The following is a 17,400-nucleotide window of genomic DNA, read 5'->3' on the forward strand; positions in this document are numbered from 1 at the left end:
CCTAAAATATTGAATAAATATAAACATAAACAAACTATGAAAAAAGAGATGGACCTAAAATATTGAATAAATATAAACATAAACAAACTATGAAAAAAGAGATGGACCTAAAATATTGAATAAATATAAACATAAACAAACTATGAAAAAAGAGATGGACCTAAAATATTGAATAAATATAAACATAAACAAACTATGAAAAAAGAGATGGACCTAAAATATTGAATAAATATAAACATAAACAAACTATGAAAAAAGAGATGGACCTAAAATATTGAATAAATATAAACATAAACAAACTATGAAAAAAGAGATGGACCTAAAATATTGAATAAATATAAACATAAACAAACTATGAAAAAAGAGATGGACCTAAAATATTGAATAAATATAAACATAAACAAACTATGAAAAAAGAGATGGACCTAAAATATTGAATAAATATAAACATAAACAAACTATGAAAAAAGAGATGGACCTAAAATATTGAATAAATATAAACATAAACAAACTATGAAAAAAGAGATGGACCTAAAATATTGAATAAATATAAACATAAACAAACTATGAAAAAAGAGATGGACCTAAAATATTGAATAAATATAAACATAAACAAACTATGAAAAAAGAGATGGACCTAAAATATTGAATAAATATAAACATAAACAAACTATGAAAAAAGAGATGGACCTAAAATATTGAATAAATATAAACATAAACAAACTATGAAAAAAGAGATGGACCTAAAATATTGAATAAATATAAACATAAACAAACTATGAAAAAAGAGATGGACCTAAAATATTGAATAAATATAAACATAAACAAACTATGAAAAAAGAGATGGACCTAAAATATTGAATAAATATAAACATAAACAAACTATGAATTTTTTTGTTGTTCTTCAGATTTTTCCCACAAATCTTTGGCCCAGGTGAAGATGAGGCTCTTGACAAGGAGGGCTCTTTAGCTGCCTTCCATAAATTAACAGATGAGGTAACAGAGATGGTGCAAGTATTGTAAGTTCAAGGGTGGAGATGGTATTTGTTAAATGAGTATGGCCAGGACAGTGGACTGGGAGGGGCAGGGGGGTCTTGCTATTGACTAAAATAGCAATTTCAAAACCTAAGTGGAATTAAACTTAATGCTTGCTGTATGATGGACAATTTCCCCAAATCTTAGCCAGACATTATGCCTTTTTTCCCTATGCTACATGTATATCAAGGCCCGTAGCCACTCCTGGAGTTCGACAGTACCACCACTGCAACCTCGAATGAGCTACCTAAGAGAAAATAGAATGCTAAATTGGTTCATGTTTCCTCTCACTCAAAATCCTGGCTACGGTCCTGATATCATATAACCTATGCTGATAGGACTATAAAAAGAAATAAGAAATCATAAAATATATCCCTGCATTCACAAGGAACATGCTCACTTTGCAGGTAAACAAGTTTTCGGCCAGTCAGCCAGGCAGTGCTGGACAAGACCCTCTGTCGGTGGAGGAGCTGGCCATGGGTTTCATCCAGGTTGCAAATGAAAGCATGTGCCGACCAATCAGGAACTTGACACAAGCCCGTGGTCATGACACAGCGCAGCACGTACTAGCGTGCTTTGGTGGTGCAGGGGGTCAGCATGCATGTGCTATTGCAAGGTCGCTTGGAATGTCTACTGTGTTCATTCATAGGTGAGTGGCTGTTAGAAATGGGGTTTGGGGATGGGGTCAATATCCTGACATCACTTGGCATGTCCGTTGTATTCAATTATAGGTTGGTTTCCTAGGAATTACCTTTGCAGATGTAGCGGGGTGACATGAGAATGTGGATTCTCAATATCATTTGGCATTACATTAAGGGTGCTTGTTACAGATGACACGCAGGGATGACAACAGGGGTGTCAAAGGATGCAAACACTTATTCACATAGCAAGTTTGCTTGCCATGCTAAGCAATGTTTGGGGGCTTGGGGGTGATCCTAAATGTAGAGGGAGTGCAGTGGTGAAGGAGACCAACACATTAAGTTATGTTGCCTTTGTACTGTGTTTACTGTTAGGGTCTTGAGGTGACCTGGGTTAGTGTTAGGGGGAGTGGAGAGGTCAATGAGGCTAGGACATGTGTATCATAGAAAGTCGCTTCCCTCATCCCCCATCTTTTTCCATTTCATCCTGGAACACAAATTGATGTTTTTCCCTTGTTCTCTTCACTTGGTATTTCTAGATTGTTTGAGGGATTTTTTGCCAATAGGAACTTCCATTTCCTCATATGATTAACAGGTATTCTGGCCTGTTGTCAGCCTTCGGAATGGCACTGGCTGATGTAGTGCATGAAGCACAACAGCCGTGTGCACACACATATGAGCCAGACTCATATGATTACCTGGACAAAAGAATTGACATACTGTCCAAGAAATGTGTAGACGAGCTGAAAAAGCAGGGATTCAAAGAGTAAGTCTTCTTGTATAAGAGATGTAGCAATTCTATTTAGCATATTTCCTAAAAAGCTATATAAGCAGTTTGACCTGAATTAGTCACAGCATTCAATCATATTGATGTCCAAGTTAGTCTGTACATGGAAAGAAAATCACAACAAAATTTGTAGTGTTTTGGACATTAAGTTTTGGATATTAAGTTAGTTTTTTTTAGCAGTAGAGTGGTTTTCAAAAATTGTGAAATACTATTTAGTTTATTGAAGACTATTACACTGTGATGTCTTTGTTCTCTTTTAGTCTGGCTTGACTAATTACACTTTAACAATTACATTTTGATGCACGGGATTTTGAAAACCACTCTAACACACACCAAATAAGTTGTAACACCAGTTGGATTCTATTTCACAGGAAGTACATTTCCACTGAAGTATTTCTACACATGCGCTACGACAAAACAGATTGTGCACTTATGTGCAACCCTGCCGAAGCCAAAAAGGTGAGATATTCAATGTAGGTTGAAAATACTGAATGCTGGTACACATCCAGCAATTACCTATTAAAAGTATTACAATTAATTTGGGCTGAGTTGGGTTCTACCAAAGGAACCATATGACAACCATATGAATTGCATTCAACCCAGCCTTGGGTTGGAAAAAGCATGAAATGTCGTCCTGAACAGGACGCGATGTCGGCAAGAAAAGATGCACGCGCAATTGAATGTGCGCAAGGCGGCGTCTTCTTGCCGGCATCGTGGATCTAAATCACCCTATTCAGCTGGGAATCAAAAAGGATAGCAACAGTTGATAGTTTGTTTTTATCCTAGGATTTATTTTAATAGTATAGTAAATAGGACAAGTGCCCAAGGTAAAATATTGCTTATCTTTATTTTGATTATTGTTTTTTCTTGTTACTATTGTACAGGGATCTAGTCGACATGGCGACTTCAAAAGTGCATTTTTGGAAAAGTATGTACCTATCCCACATTATTTTTACCTTGTTTTACTGTTTTTCTTGAGTGTTTTTCCACGTTTTGTTTTACACAAAAGAAAGAAAGGAGCTTATCACGCCTTACATTTGCAATATTATTATATCACTTCTATTATTGAACCACCCTCCATTTAGCAGTCACTACATTAAGTGGCCTCTCCACCATTTTCCAGTTTCATTGTGAATATTATTGGATAGAAGAACCCTCTTGTAACCAAAAATATAATTAAATTGAACAAGTTATTTTTGATAACAGAAAACAAGCATAGACATACCTGTCAACTTTTTCCCATTAGGAAGGAGTCTCAAGATTTTGGACATCTTCTCTCGCTCTCTTGGGTGAAGCACCCAGTCTCCTGCTTTTTAGCGATTTTCATCACTTCCAGGGAAAATTATTCTATCAACATATTTTCTATATTAAAATAATTCAAACAATAATTTCCTTGTATAGCAAAATTTATCTAACACACTTGTGGGACCCATAAGCAGATTTGTGTGCGAGAGCAAATGCCTGCGAGGGTATACCCACCCCTTCCCCCAAGAATTGATATACTCCACCCCTCCCCCCAATTATCAAGTCTTGAGATTTTTGGAGTTTGACAGGTATGCATACAAGTAAACAATGTGACTATAGTTTCATTACTTTCCTTTAAGCCTCCAAACTCTCTTAAACAACCACTTTCCATGTTCTTGAGGGCTTATATCATTTCCCAGGTACAACCGTGAGTTTGGCTTTGTAATAGAGGACCGCAAGATCAATGTGGATGATATCCGTGTGAGGGGGACTGGCCGGTCGCATGTAGAGCTCACTGCACATGTCCAGCCAGCTGATAAACCTGCTGTCCCTAAAAAGGTAATATTATGTCCTTGCATTTGATGCTGCCAATGGTCATTTCTTGATTGAATTTTTTTTTGCACTTGCATTTCATTTAGCCACTGAGGGGTTTGGGGGGGGGTGCAGGGCTAACTCAAATAAAAAGTTTTTTTTCAGTATGGTCTTATTAAGGAGTGGAGGGGGTGACAATAATTAATTTTATTGCCAATCCACCTCTTCTAGCTCTGGCCTCTTCTAGCTCTGAAATTGGGGACCTAAATAGCGCCATGCGCCTTTCCATATTAATTGATGTGTGGTCACCATGTAACCAGTACCCTTCTCTCATTCCCAGGTCACAAAGTGCTATTTTGAAGGAGGGTTCCTGGACACCAATGTTTTTTTCCTGGATGAGCTGGGGAGTGGACACCAGTTGGAGGGTCCAGCAATTATCATTGATAAGACAAGTACCATAGTTGTAGAGCCATACTGCCTGGCCAAGATAACAGACCATGGTGACATCAGAATAGAGGTGGGTATATGAGCCATTTAAAGACCAGTACCACTCTATTTCTGTCTGGTCATAATACTGGACCATGGTGGTTTCAGAAAAGATGTGTGTGTATGAGCCATATAAAGACCAGTACCACCCTTCTAGTACTGCCTGGTCAAGATAATGGCCCATAATACACTATACATCTAACCTTCTAAAAGTCATTCTTGTGGGGGGGGGGGGGGGGGGCAAAAGAAAAAACATGGTTTATTGTATTTCTGTTTTGTGCTGTAAGAATGTAATTACACTTTCCCTCTCAACCTTAATAGCACACAATTGCACCTGAATATGTAAGTGCTTTCCATATACATACGCTGTGCTATTCAATTATTATTTTCCCCTTGATACAGATTGGGGAGAGTAAGCTAAAGAGTCCCATTGGTACTGAAATGGACAGGATTCAGGTGCGAGCTGTTAGATGCATTTTTGATCACTATCCATAAGAATGAGTATTTCGCCATAGGGGATGGCTCCCCGATTAAATTAGTACACTTGCTCGCCATCTATCTCAACCTTTCATGTCGTTCTGCTACATCAGCATATTTTGTATTTCTTTCTTTGGCTCTTCATCTATCTTTACACTTCTTGTTCTGTTTGTGCTACCCTTACTCTTAAATCTATCTGTTCAAGGGGCGTACACAGTGGGGTTCTCCCCCCCCCCTCCCTTTGGCGGCCAAAAAGTGGGTCATTCAAATACTATGCTTTTTCCATATGATACGTATGACCGCACGACCCCTCAGTTAATCCGGGTACGCACCTGTTATCAATTTATGTTACATATCCCCCTAGCTCCTCATCTATCTTATCACTTTATGTTATATATCCCTAGCTCGCCATCTTTTCTCATCGCTTCATGAGCACTGCAGAACAAATGGGAAGGTAGGTGCACAAAAAAGAGGAAGCGAGAAGCTTTAATTCTTGAATCAGACGCAGAAAATTTATGAATGCACCAGTTTTACTTGGGATTTTTCGGACGTGTAAGATCTGTCTAACAATTTGGGGTTTAATGAATCTTATCTTAACTTGTTTGTTTTTAGAGTCCTTCAGCGAACTTCAATATCTACGAACATTAAGGTATGGAAATGTGATTGCGTACATAGCTATTGCTCATATTTTAAGATATTTAGGAATATTTACTTCTAGACCAAATCATAGTGTTTTTCATAAGCCCCTGCAACTATGTGTAATGGTGAAGTGCATTTGTTAAACCAGCACAAAATTTAGACATTGCTACTGCATAAGCTAAAGTGTATTTTACAGGTTTATAAAAACTACTCTAAAATGAACTGTAAAAAATGGAGGGAAGTTGAATTCATCTCTTTGCTTTGCTAGGAACGGCTGGACTTCTCCTGCGCAATGTTTGGCCCAGATGGGGGCCTGGTAGCGAATGCCCCTCACATCCCAGTCCACCTCGGCTCAATGCAGGAGACCGTGCAGTACCAGGTGACGTCACGCTATATTCAATTCCAACAATTGCACATTATGTCATGTAACTACCGTGCAGTACCAGGTGACGTCACGCTATATTCAATGCCAACAATTGCACATTATGTCATGTAACTACCGTGCAGTACCAGGTGACGTCACGCTATATTCAATGCCAACAATTGCACACTATGTCATGTAACTACCATGCAAAACCAGGTGACGTCACGCTATATTCAATTCCAACAATTGCACACTATGTCATGTAACTACCGTGCAAAACCAGGTGACGTCACGCTATATTCAATGCCAACAATTGCACATTATGTCATGTAACTACCGTGCAAAACCAGGTGACGTCACGCTATATTCAATGCCAACAATTGCACATTATGTCATGTAACTACCGTGCAAAACCAGGTGACGTCACGCTATATTCAATGCCAACAATTGCACATTATGTCATGTAACTACCGTGCAAAACCAGGTGACGTCACGCTATATTCAATGCCAACAATTGCACATTATGTCATGTAACTACCGTGCAAAACCAGGTGACGTCACGCTATATTCAATGCCAACAATTGCACACTATGTCATGTAACTACCGTGCAAAACCAGGTGACGTCACGCTATATTCAATGCCAACAATTGCACACTATGTCATGTAACTACCGTGCAAAACCAGGTGACCTCATACTATGACTATTAATTACTGCGTGACTTTACTTTATATCATGTGATGATTGTACAAAACCTGGTGACCTCACACTATGTTGAATGATTACAGTACAAAACTAGGTGACGTCATACTGTCACGTGACTATCTTGCAAAACCATGACCTAACATTATGTCACATGATCACAATACAAAACTTGGTGACGTCATACCTTGTTACGCCACTACCTTGCAAAACAAGGCGACGTGACATTATGTCACATGACTGTTATATCAGACGTGCGTTACTGTGGCAACCAAAATGCAACCAATTATGTGAGTGTGACAGTTTTGATTGGCACAACGGAATTCTGTTGGGATCTGATGTGCTCTCTTTTTCGTGATATGCATTTCTTTGCCTCGGTGGCACTACGTTGCTTTCATCCTGGTTTTCACAAAGCTATCAAAGTGGCCGCGCTAGTAAAAGTAAACAGCACTTATCTTAAACTAAAACACTATTAACATTTTAATCACAGCCAAATTCGTTGTTGCGCGACCTCAGCGAATCCAAAATCCATGTCAGACACAAGCTTTAGGGGCGGTTTGTCTGGTTTTGATTGTTTGGTTTGATTGACTACGCGCTATTCCCAAATAAAGAAAGGAATTTTCGATTCTGGCAGGTCGCGCTACAACGAATTTGGCTATACCGTTTGATATGTTATTCTTGCTCTGCTTGCAGATACGTGCGCTTGGTGACAACCTGAGGGAGGGTGACGTCATCCTTACTAATCATCCAATCGCAGGAGGGACACATCTTCCAGATTTGACTGTCATTACCCCGGTGAGTCAAAGGACAAGTCTCTAGTCCTGGATATTGTTGTTGATTTGACTGTCATCACCCCGGTGAGTCAAAGGACAAGTCTCTAGTCCTGGATATTGTTGTTGATTTGACTGTCATCACCCCGGTGAGTCAAAGGACAAGTCTCTAGTCCTGGATATTGTTGTTGATTTGACTGTCATCACCCCGGTGAGTCAAAGGACAAGTCTCTAGTCCTGGATATTGTTGTTGATTTGACTGTCATCACCCCGGTGAGTCAAAGGACAAGTCTCTAGTCCTAGATATTGTTGTTGATTTGACTGTCATCACCCCAGTGAGTCAAAGGACAAGTCTCTAGTCCTGGATATTGTTGTTGATTTGACTGTCATCACCCCGGTGAGTCAAAGGACAAGTCTCTAGTCCTGGATATTGTTGTTGATTTGACTGTCATCACCCCGGTGAGTCAAAGGACAAGTCTCTTGTCCTGGATATTGTTGTTGATTTGACTGTCATCACCCCGGTGAGTCAAAGGACAAGTCTCTAGTCCTGGATATTGTTGTTGATTTGACTGTCATCACCCCGGTGAGTCAAAGGACAAGTCTCTAGTCCTGGATATTGTTGTTGATTTGACTGTCATCACCCCGGTGAGTCAAAGGACAAGTCTCTTGTCCTGGATATTGTTGTTGATTTGACTGTCATCACCCCGGTGAGTCAAAGGACAAGTCTCTAGTCCTGGATAATGATGTTGATCCTGCTACTGTCGCTGTGCTTTTATTGTTAGCTGTTGTTGTTGCTGTTGTTGTTGTTGTTGCTGTTGTTGTTGTTGTTGTTGTTGTTGTTGTTGTTGTTGTTGTTGTTGCTGTTGCTGTTGTTGTTGTTGCTGTTGTTGTTGTTGTTGTTGTTGTTGTTGTTGTTGTTGTTGTTGCTGTTGCTGTTGTTGTTGTTGTTGTTGGTGTTGGTGTTGTTGTTGTTGTTGTTGTTGTTGTTGTTGTTGTTGTTGTTGCTGTTGTTGTTGTTGTTGTTGTTGTTGCTGTTGTTGTTGTTGTTGTTGTTGTTGCTGTTGGTGTTGTTGTTGTTGTTGTTGTTGTTGTTGTTGTTGTTGTTGTTGTTGTCGCTGTTGTTGTTGTTGTTGTTGTTGTTGTTGTTGTTGCTGTTGGTGTTGTTGTTGTTGTTGTTGTTGTTGCTGTTGGTGTTGTTGTTGTTGTTGTTGTTGTTGTTGTTGTTGTTGTTGCTGTTGCTGTTGCTGTTGTTGTTGTTGCTGTTGATGTTGTTGCTGTTGCTGTTGATGTTGTTGCTGTTGCTGTTGCTGTTGTTGTTGTTGTGTGTGACCCATTGTCGCTCCTATAATTGTAGATAAAGTATTTGTTAAACTACACCTATTGTCGCTCTTGTAATTATAGATAAAGTATTTGTTAAACTACACCGATTATAGTTGTTATATTTGTAGATAAAGTATTTGTTTAACGACCACATCTCTAAGACTGCTGTTGATATTGTCATTGTTGTTTTTATGATACTGGCTCTACCACGGTAAATTCTTGTTGTTGTTGCTCTAGATGTTGTTGTTGTCATTGTAGATGACATTAATGTCACTGTTATTGTTACCCATATTTTAGGTATTCTATCCCGGTCAGCCAAGACCTGTGTTCTATGTGGCTAGTCGTGGCCACCATGCTGACATAGGCGGAGCAGCGCCCGGTAAGAATTAGCTTATTTCATTCAAGTGCTAGTTTGTAAAAGAGTGATTAAAAGTGTTTTGCACTAAGTCTGTTAAAGGAATGTCAAGTAAAAATCGAGCTCGGGCCGTGTTCCTAGAAAGCAATTTAACGCTAACCCATGATGAGTGCCCTTCTTATCCAATCAAATGTCAAGATAGCCGTATTTATACCTGGGTTAGCGCTAACCTGCTTTCTAGGAACCGGCCCCAGGTCAAAGGTAGCCCGTCGTATTACCGCGTTAGCGTATGGGCTTCCTTCCTCTACAGAAACGGGTCCGATACTCGGTCGTGACATGTAGAGTATCTTCTGTTTATGTGCCCTGAATTTGACTTTTTCAGCACTGTCGGTTTTCTAAAAGCTTTTTAAAAGCTTCACAGTTCTGAGATATTCTGAATATGTATTAGGATTTAAAGAAATGTAAAATGTGATAACGCTATGTAAAATCAATATGATTATGATATTTTCGTAAAAAATAAAGCAGTGAGCAATCAGAATAATTTTTCGCTACTGTGCGTTTATCAATATTTTGTTTGACCTCTACCTCATTCCAGGTTCTATGCCGCCGACCTCCAAATCCATCTTCGATGAGGGCGCAGTGTTTAAATCATTCAAACTTGTTACCAATGGCGTCTTCCAGGAGAAAGGTAGGGTCCCATTTCTCCCTCCCCTCCCCCCCCCCCCCCCCATCTAGAACTGGCACAATCATTAGACCTGTCAAGCACCCATGCATAACTAGCCAATCCGAAAAAAGATCACGCACCGCTACACTTTCCCACAGAAATGTTATTTTTTTGCAGCAAAAGTCAGCAATCGAATACATTTTTTTCCAGGAATTGCCTATAAGACGGAGTCTCTGTTTTATACTTATTTTTTACCTGGTTACCTTATACCCTCCAGTGGCCTCAATTGTTTCAGACAATGCCATGCATAATTTGTCCGTGTACTAGACAACCCTCTTGTTTTTAGATTGCTGTTTGAAAATTTCTTCAGCTCATGATTGTTAAATAGTGGGCACATCTGTGCAGACGGGTTAAAGACAGTTAATGTGTAGCGCATTTGATCATGTTTCACGGGACAAAGGGAAAAAATGGCATAAAATTTTCTAATTCTCAATATATAAGCTTAAGATTCCGCATACAAGGAGTTCCTCTGACCAAAAGCTTAATTCCAAATTTTAAAGAAATTTAGAAAATATGAAATTTAGATAATAGCGAGCAAAGTTGCCATTTTTTTGCTCTGTCGTTTCACGGTGTTAATTTGCGCTATACATACACACGACATTTAATTGGCTGTGATGCGAGGGATTCATTACCCATCATCCCTTGCAGAGCTCACGAAGAAACTCATGGATCCAGGCAAATACCCAGGTTGCAGCGGGACCCGCAACCTTCACGACAACATCTCGGACCTGCGGGCTCAAGTAGCAGCCAATCAGAAGGTATGGTAACCTACAGTAAATGATCTATTAAACGCCCGTTAATTAAGTTTCGATGGTCCGGGGGGGGGGGGGGGGGGGGTCAATAGATAGGAGGCGTTTCTTAGAGAGGGGAGTTCTTTACAAACTATAATTTAAAATTCCAAGTTCAGTGTGGTTCTAGTCGCAGTCAGGATCACGAAATTAAAGCCTGCGTTACAAGCATTTCTTGACATTAAGGTCTCGGTAAAGGTAAACGACGTGTCCGCGGAAAAAAATATTGTCGCGCCGCAATTTTCACTATATCTACAAACTATACATCAAATAAAAGATAAAAGATTGAATTATCTCCTGCAAGTTTTATTTTTGCAATAGCTAATTCTGTGTTTAGGTTTTGAGGCCTCAAACTCCAAAGTACGGAGTTTAATCTAGAGCGTAATGCACCTTCACGTTATTGCGCATGCACTTGGACGTTATGGCATCTCAATGACAGAAAGATGATCAACCAAAGTGTGTGAGGACCTTATTTGACACTGTCAACAAAATATCAAGAATAAAAGTTGGATCTCTCATTTCTGGCGAAATTTGGACACGAAAAGTGTTATAAAAGCGATCTTCAGTCGAAAATCGAAAATTCCTCACACACTTTATGACCTGGCATAATTATCTATAAGATCCCGAAAATTTGAAGGCGGTATCTTCAAACCCGTCGCGAGGTTACGCCCGACAAGCTCGAGTTTTCGCCTCAAAATAATACGCTAGAAAAGTCAAAGATTTGGCGTGAATTCACGGTCAATAAGTCACGGGAAACAGAAAAAGCCCATTTCAGCCGTCTTAGAATGCGATTTATTATTTTGCAGAAATAAAGTTTAAGAACTATCGATATAGGTTTTGCAAAAACCACAAAAACTAACAGTGGTGTCAAATTTACCTATACCAAGACCTTAAGCAAGTCTCACCCTGTAGAGGCCAAACTCAGATTAATTAAATTCGATTTATATTACGGAAATTCCTATGTTGTTTGTTTTTAAGCGAGGGGGGCATTTGTTAGAGAGGCACGTTCATTACAAACCTGTAAGCTTAGGGGGGGGGGGGGGGGGCGTTCTTTAGATAGGGGTCGTTTATTAGATCATTTACGGTATACTAACTTTGAGTTCCCTAGATACTTTTAATTGTCATTTTTTGTTCCACGCTACAGTTACCAATGAAAACGATTAAATTATTTTTTCATTTTTTTAAATTAGCTGTTTATGCTTGAATTTTTTAGGGCATAAAGCTGATCATAGAACTTATCAATGAATATGGCTTGGAAGTGGTGCAAGCCTACATGAGCCACATACAGGTGGGCATCACGTATGTCACGCTATAACTGTCACACCATACATGTCACGCCATACATGTCACACCATACATGTCACACCATACATGTCACGCGATACATGTCACGCTATACATGTCACGCTTTAGCTGTCACGCTTTACCTGTCACGCTTTACCTGTCACACCATACATGTCACACCATACATGTCACGCGATACATGTCACGTATACCTGTCACGCTACGGATACTCTGATCAACACCTCTTATTGTCCAGTCAGAGGTATGTAATATTTTTTATTGAGTCATTCTGCTGAAGAATGCTTGTCCTTTTCTTTTAGCACAATGCAGAAGTTGCTGTCCGCGAAATGCTCAAGAAATTCGGTCGCAAAACCAAGGTAAGATTTTTAAAGGCCCTGCATTGTGAGTTTTTCATGTAACACATGACCACACCCGGCATTGAAAGAGAAATGGTGGAGCATTTCTGTAGCGATTCTGAAAATGCCAAAAATTTTATTAAGTATCATGGTTCTCTTGGTTACCTGATTGGTATGTTGAATGAATATCACAGTGAATCAACCCTTGGGGTGGCCCATGGAAATCAGAGATAGGAAACTAGGAAAGAAAGAAAGGACAACCACATCCATAGACTGAATTGCTGTACGCGCACCTATGATTTGTACGTCTAGGAAAAGAAGTGCCCTCCCCCCAGCAATTTCAGGTATTTTCTGACAGAGATTGTTTCTCTTGACTTCAGGAGAGGACAGGGAAAACCGTTGTCAAGGCAACTGACTACATGGATGATGGCACGCCCATTAACCTTACCGTCACTATTGACATCACCAAGGTAACAATTCCTATTGACATCACCATGGTAACAATCACTATTGACTTCACCAAGGTAACAACCACTATTGATATCACCAAGATAACAATCACTATTGACATCACCAAGGTAACAATTCCTATTGACATCACCATGGTCACAATCACTATTGACATCACTATGGTAACAATCACTATTGACTTCACCAAGGTAACAACCACTATTGACATCACCAAGATAACAATCACTATTGACATCACCAAGGTAACAATTCCAATTGACTTTACCAAGGTAACAATCACTATTGACATCACCAAGGTAACTATCACTATTGACATCACCATGGTCACATTCACTATTGACATCACTATGGTAACAATCACTATTGACATCACCAAGGTAACAATCACTATTGACATCACCAAGGTAACAATCAGTATTGACATCATGAAGGTAACAATCACTATTGACATCACCAAGGTAACGAACGGCACATAGAGAGGCCACAAAGACTGTTAACATGTTTTTCGTTGTTGTAACTGTTCGTGTTGTTTTTTTTGCCAATTAGTTTTTTGTTGTTTTTGTTATTATAAAGGTGGGGTCTAATGTAATTTTTGTTATTTACATTTTTGTTGTTGCTTTGCAGAACGTGGAGTGTTTGATTTTGGGTGTTGTTGTTGTTGATTAAATGATTGTTGTTGATTTGCAGGGCAGTGCAGTGTTTGTCAATCAATCAGTCATGATTGTAACTGACGCTTTTTATGACAATGATTTGCAGGGCAGTGCAGTGTTTTGTTTTAGGATATATAATTATTGTTGTTTATATTTTTGTTGCTGACTTCAGAACGTGAAGTGTTTGATTTTGGGGGTTGTTGTTGATTTGCAGGGCAGTGCAGTGTTTGATTTTAGGGGTTTTATTGATTTGCAGGGCAGTGCAGTGTTTGATTTTAGGGGTTTTATTGATTTGCAGGGCAGTGCAGTGTTTGATTTTCGGGGTACTGGCCCAGAGGTGTACGGCAACTGCAACGCTCCCCGTGCCATCACTTTCTCCGCCACCATCTATTGCCTCAGGTGCATGGTCAACGAGGATATACCCCTCAACCAGGTGGGTTGACCCCGGATGATTATTATAATGGTGATGGTGCTGCTGATGATGACGGTAGCGGTGGTGTCAATGGCCAATGAGGATATACCCCTCAACCAGGTGGGTTGAGCCCGGATGATTATTATAATGGTGATGGTGCTGCTGATGATGACGGTAGCGGTGGTGTCAATGGTCAACGAGGATATACCCCTCAACCAGGTGGGTTGACCCCGGATGATTATTATAATGGTGATGGTGCTGCTGATGATGACGGTAGCGGTGGTGTCAATGGTCAACGAGGATATACCCCTCAACCAGGTGGGTTGACCCCGGATGATTATTATAATGGTGATGGTGCTGCTGATGATGACGGTAGCGGTGGTGTCAATGGCCAATGAGGATATACCTCTTAACCAAGTGGGTTATTCATTATGCCCGTCATACTTGTGAATAGACTTGTGTGTTTTATAACAATAGTGATGGTGGTGATGGTGGTGATAGTGGTGATGGTGGTGATGGTGGTGATGGTGGTGATGGTGGTGATGGTGGTGATGGTGGTGATGGTGGTGATGGTGGTGATGGTGGTGATGGTGGTGATGGTGATGATGGTGGTGATGATGATGATGGTGATGATGGTGATGATGGTGATGATGGTGATGATGGTGATGATGATGATGATGATGATGATGATGATGGTGTTGATGATGATGGTGGTGATGATGATGATGATGATGATGATGATGATGATGATGATGTTGTTGATGATGATGATGATGATGATGATGATGATGTTGTTGATGATGATGATGTTGTTGATGATGATGATGATGTTGTTGATGATGATGATGATGATGATGATGATGGTGGTGGTGATGATGCTGATGATGATGTCGTTGATGATGATGATGATGATGATGGTGTTAACGACAGTATAAAGGCAATGACAATACATTTAGCGATGGTTATGGTAAAATAAGCTGTTTCTCTGTATTTATTTTCTGTTTGTCTTTATTCGTTGATTGCGTGACATTAAGTTATGTGTTTCGTTATCACGTGGTAGGGCTGTCTGGCCCCCGTGGACGTCATTATCCCAAAGGGCAGTCTTCTCGACCCATCAGACAACGCGGCTGTGGTGGGCGGGAATGTTTTAACGTGTCAGCGTATTGTAGACACTGTTTTCAAGGCTTTCCGAGTCTGTGCTGCTTCCCAGGTAGGTCAGAGGTTATTATAAACTCAACTCTCTACTAAAGGCTGGCTCTTAGTAGGACGCATGCGCAACACAAGTAGATTCGTTGAGACGCATGCGCAACACAAGTAGATTCGTTGAGACACAAGTGCGACACAAGTGAGAATCAGTCAAACATACAAGTGCATCACAAGTGAGAATCAGTCAAACACAAGCGCAACACAAGTAGAATCAGTCAAACACAAGCGCAACACAAGTAGAATCTGTCAAACACAAGCGCAACACAAGTTAGAATCGGTCAAACACAAGTGAGAATCGGTCAAACACAAAGCGCAACACAAGCGAGAATCGGTCAAACACAAAGCGCAACACAAGCGAGAATCGGTCAAACACAAGCGCAACACAAGCGAGAATCGGTCAAACACAAGCGCAACACAAGTGAGAATCGGTCAAACACAAGCGCAACACAAGTAAGAATCAGTCAAACACAAGCGCAACACAAGCGAGAATCGGTCAAACACAAGCGCAACACAAGTAAGAATCGGTCAAACACAAAGCGCAACACAAGCGAGAATCGGTCAAACACAAGCGCAACACAAGTGAGAATCGGTCAAACACAAGCGCAACACAAGTAAGAATCATTAGACACACAGCGCAACACAAGTAAGAATCAATCAAACACAAGCGCAACACAAGTGAGAATCAGTCAAACACAAGCGCAACACAAGTAAGAATCAGTCAAACACAAGCGCAACACAACTGAGAATCAGTCAGACACAAAGCGCAACACAAGTAAGAATCAGTCAAACACAAGCGCAACACAAGTGAGAATCAGTCAGACACAAAGCGCAACACAAGTAAGAATCATTAGACACATAGCGCAACACAAGTAAGAATCAATCACACACAAGCGCAACACAAGTGAGAATCAGTCAAACACAAGCGTAACACAAGTAAGAATCAGTCAAACACAAGCGCAACACAAGTAAGAATCAGTCAGACACCAAGCGCAACACAAGTAAGAATTAGTCAGACACAAAGCGCAACACAAGTAAGAATCGGTCAAACACAAGCGCAACACAAGTAGAATCGGTCAGACACAAGTGAGAATCGGTCAAACAAAAGCGCAACACAACTGAGAATTGGTCAAATACAAAGCGCAACACAAGTGAGAATCAGTCAAATACAAAGCGCAACACAAGTGAGAATCAGTCAAACGCAAGCGTAACACGAGTAAGAATCGGTCAAACGTAAAGCGTAAAAAAATCAAGTAGTTGCGTTGGATTTTAGACCATCCCCTTCCCCATCTGGATTTCATGCCCCTCTTTGTAACTTTGTAAATTCAAGCCCCAAAATGTAAAACAAAAGGGTTAACCAGGACCGTAATAAGGGAGGGTGCGACACATGGTGCGTGTGCATCGAACATGAATCATGGGAAGGAATTTCTCCGTTAATGGGATTTCAAGATGACCTAAAAACGTTCTTGTTTGCAAAGAATAGATTATATCCTATCCTTGGTTAGCCGATATTTTATAGAGTTAAGTTGTTTTAACTGCCTTCGATGCCCTGCCTCTTGTCAAATAGGCGAATGGGGAATTCACGAGATTTTCTCAGGGTATTCGTACGCCTAACACTCTTTGATGCTACCCACAAGTCTGCATTCGTTTGAATGTTTTTGTCCACGTTCAACCCCGCTTTGCCTCGTTCCCATGCCTCAGGGCTGTATGAACATCGTGGCATTCGGAGATCAGGCTCGCTACCAGTACATTGAGACGCTAGCGGGCGGTGCTGGCGCGGTGAGTCTGGGAACTAGACACGTGACCGGTTTGAGCACAACCTTCATGGGAATTCCCTGACTTGCATTTTAACCGGGCTTCCTGTGGTTTGTAATTGTTATGACGTCAAATGAACATATTCAAGACACTGCGCTTTGCAAGGATTCATTTGCCTTGCAACTAATGCCATTGGAGTCACTGTGAAGGCTGTGCACTGACTGGTGTTGCTTGAGTACTTATGTTGCCATGTCATTCAGGGCTGCATGAATAACGTCACATTTGGCGACGAAAAATATGGCTATTACGAAACCATAGCCGGCGGATCTGGCGCGGTGAGTCATTAATAGTTTGTTCATAATGCTAATTGGTTAATTGGTTAATTGTTATTAATTAATATTAATTCAAT

At 40.3% G+C, this 17,400-nt stretch overlaps 1 protein-coding gene across 1 annotated transcript in view; it reads left to right on the forward strand.

Moving 5' to 3' along the window:
- LOC116603342 (5-oxoprolinase) overlaps window positions 1-17,400 on the forward strand; it is a 47,578-nt gene that overhangs the window by 18,517 nt on the left and 11,661 nt on the right. Inside the window, exons 14-34 of the mRNA XM_048720696.1 lie at window positions 909-996; window positions 1,443-1,684; window positions 2,269-2,439; window positions 2,832-2,919; window positions 3,345-3,388; window positions 4,125-4,263; window positions 4,577-4,753; window positions 5,125-5,178; window positions 5,604-5,653; window positions 5,812-5,848; window positions 6,107-6,217; window positions 7,597-7,698; window positions 9,291-9,372; window positions 9,944-10,036; window positions 10,721-10,830; window positions 12,074-12,148; window positions 12,465-12,521; window positions 12,881-12,970; window positions 13,920-14,054; window positions 15,094-15,243; window positions 17,252-17,326. Coding sequence (XP_048576653.1) covers window positions 909-996; window positions 1,443-1,684; window positions 2,269-2,439; window positions 2,832-2,919; window positions 3,345-3,388; window positions 4,125-4,263; window positions 4,577-4,753; window positions 5,125-5,178; window positions 5,604-5,653; window positions 5,812-5,848; window positions 6,107-6,217; window positions 7,597-7,698; window positions 9,291-9,372; window positions 9,944-10,036; window positions 10,721-10,830; window positions 12,074-12,148; window positions 12,465-12,521; window positions 12,881-12,970; window positions 13,920-14,054; window positions 15,094-15,243; window positions 17,252-17,326 — 2,170 coding nt within the window. The remainder of the gene's footprint in view (window positions 1-908; window positions 997-1,442; window positions 1,685-2,268; window positions 2,440-2,831; window positions 2,920-3,344; window positions 3,389-4,124; window positions 4,264-4,576; window positions 4,754-5,124; window positions 5,179-5,603; window positions 5,654-5,811; window positions 5,849-6,106; window positions 6,218-7,596; window positions 7,699-9,290; window positions 9,373-9,943; window positions 10,037-10,720; window positions 10,831-12,073; window positions 12,149-12,464; window positions 12,522-12,880; window positions 12,971-13,919; window positions 14,055-15,093; window positions 15,244-17,251; window positions 17,327-17,400) is intronic.

This window comes from Nematostella vectensis, chromosome 13 (genome assembly GCF_932526225.1).
Source record: "Nematostella vectensis chromosome 13, jaNemVect1.1, whole genome shotgun sequence".
In the NCBI taxonomy this organism is placed as follows: Eukaryota; Metazoa; Cnidaria; class Anthozoa; order Actiniaria; family Edwardsiidae; genus Nematostella; species Nematostella vectensis.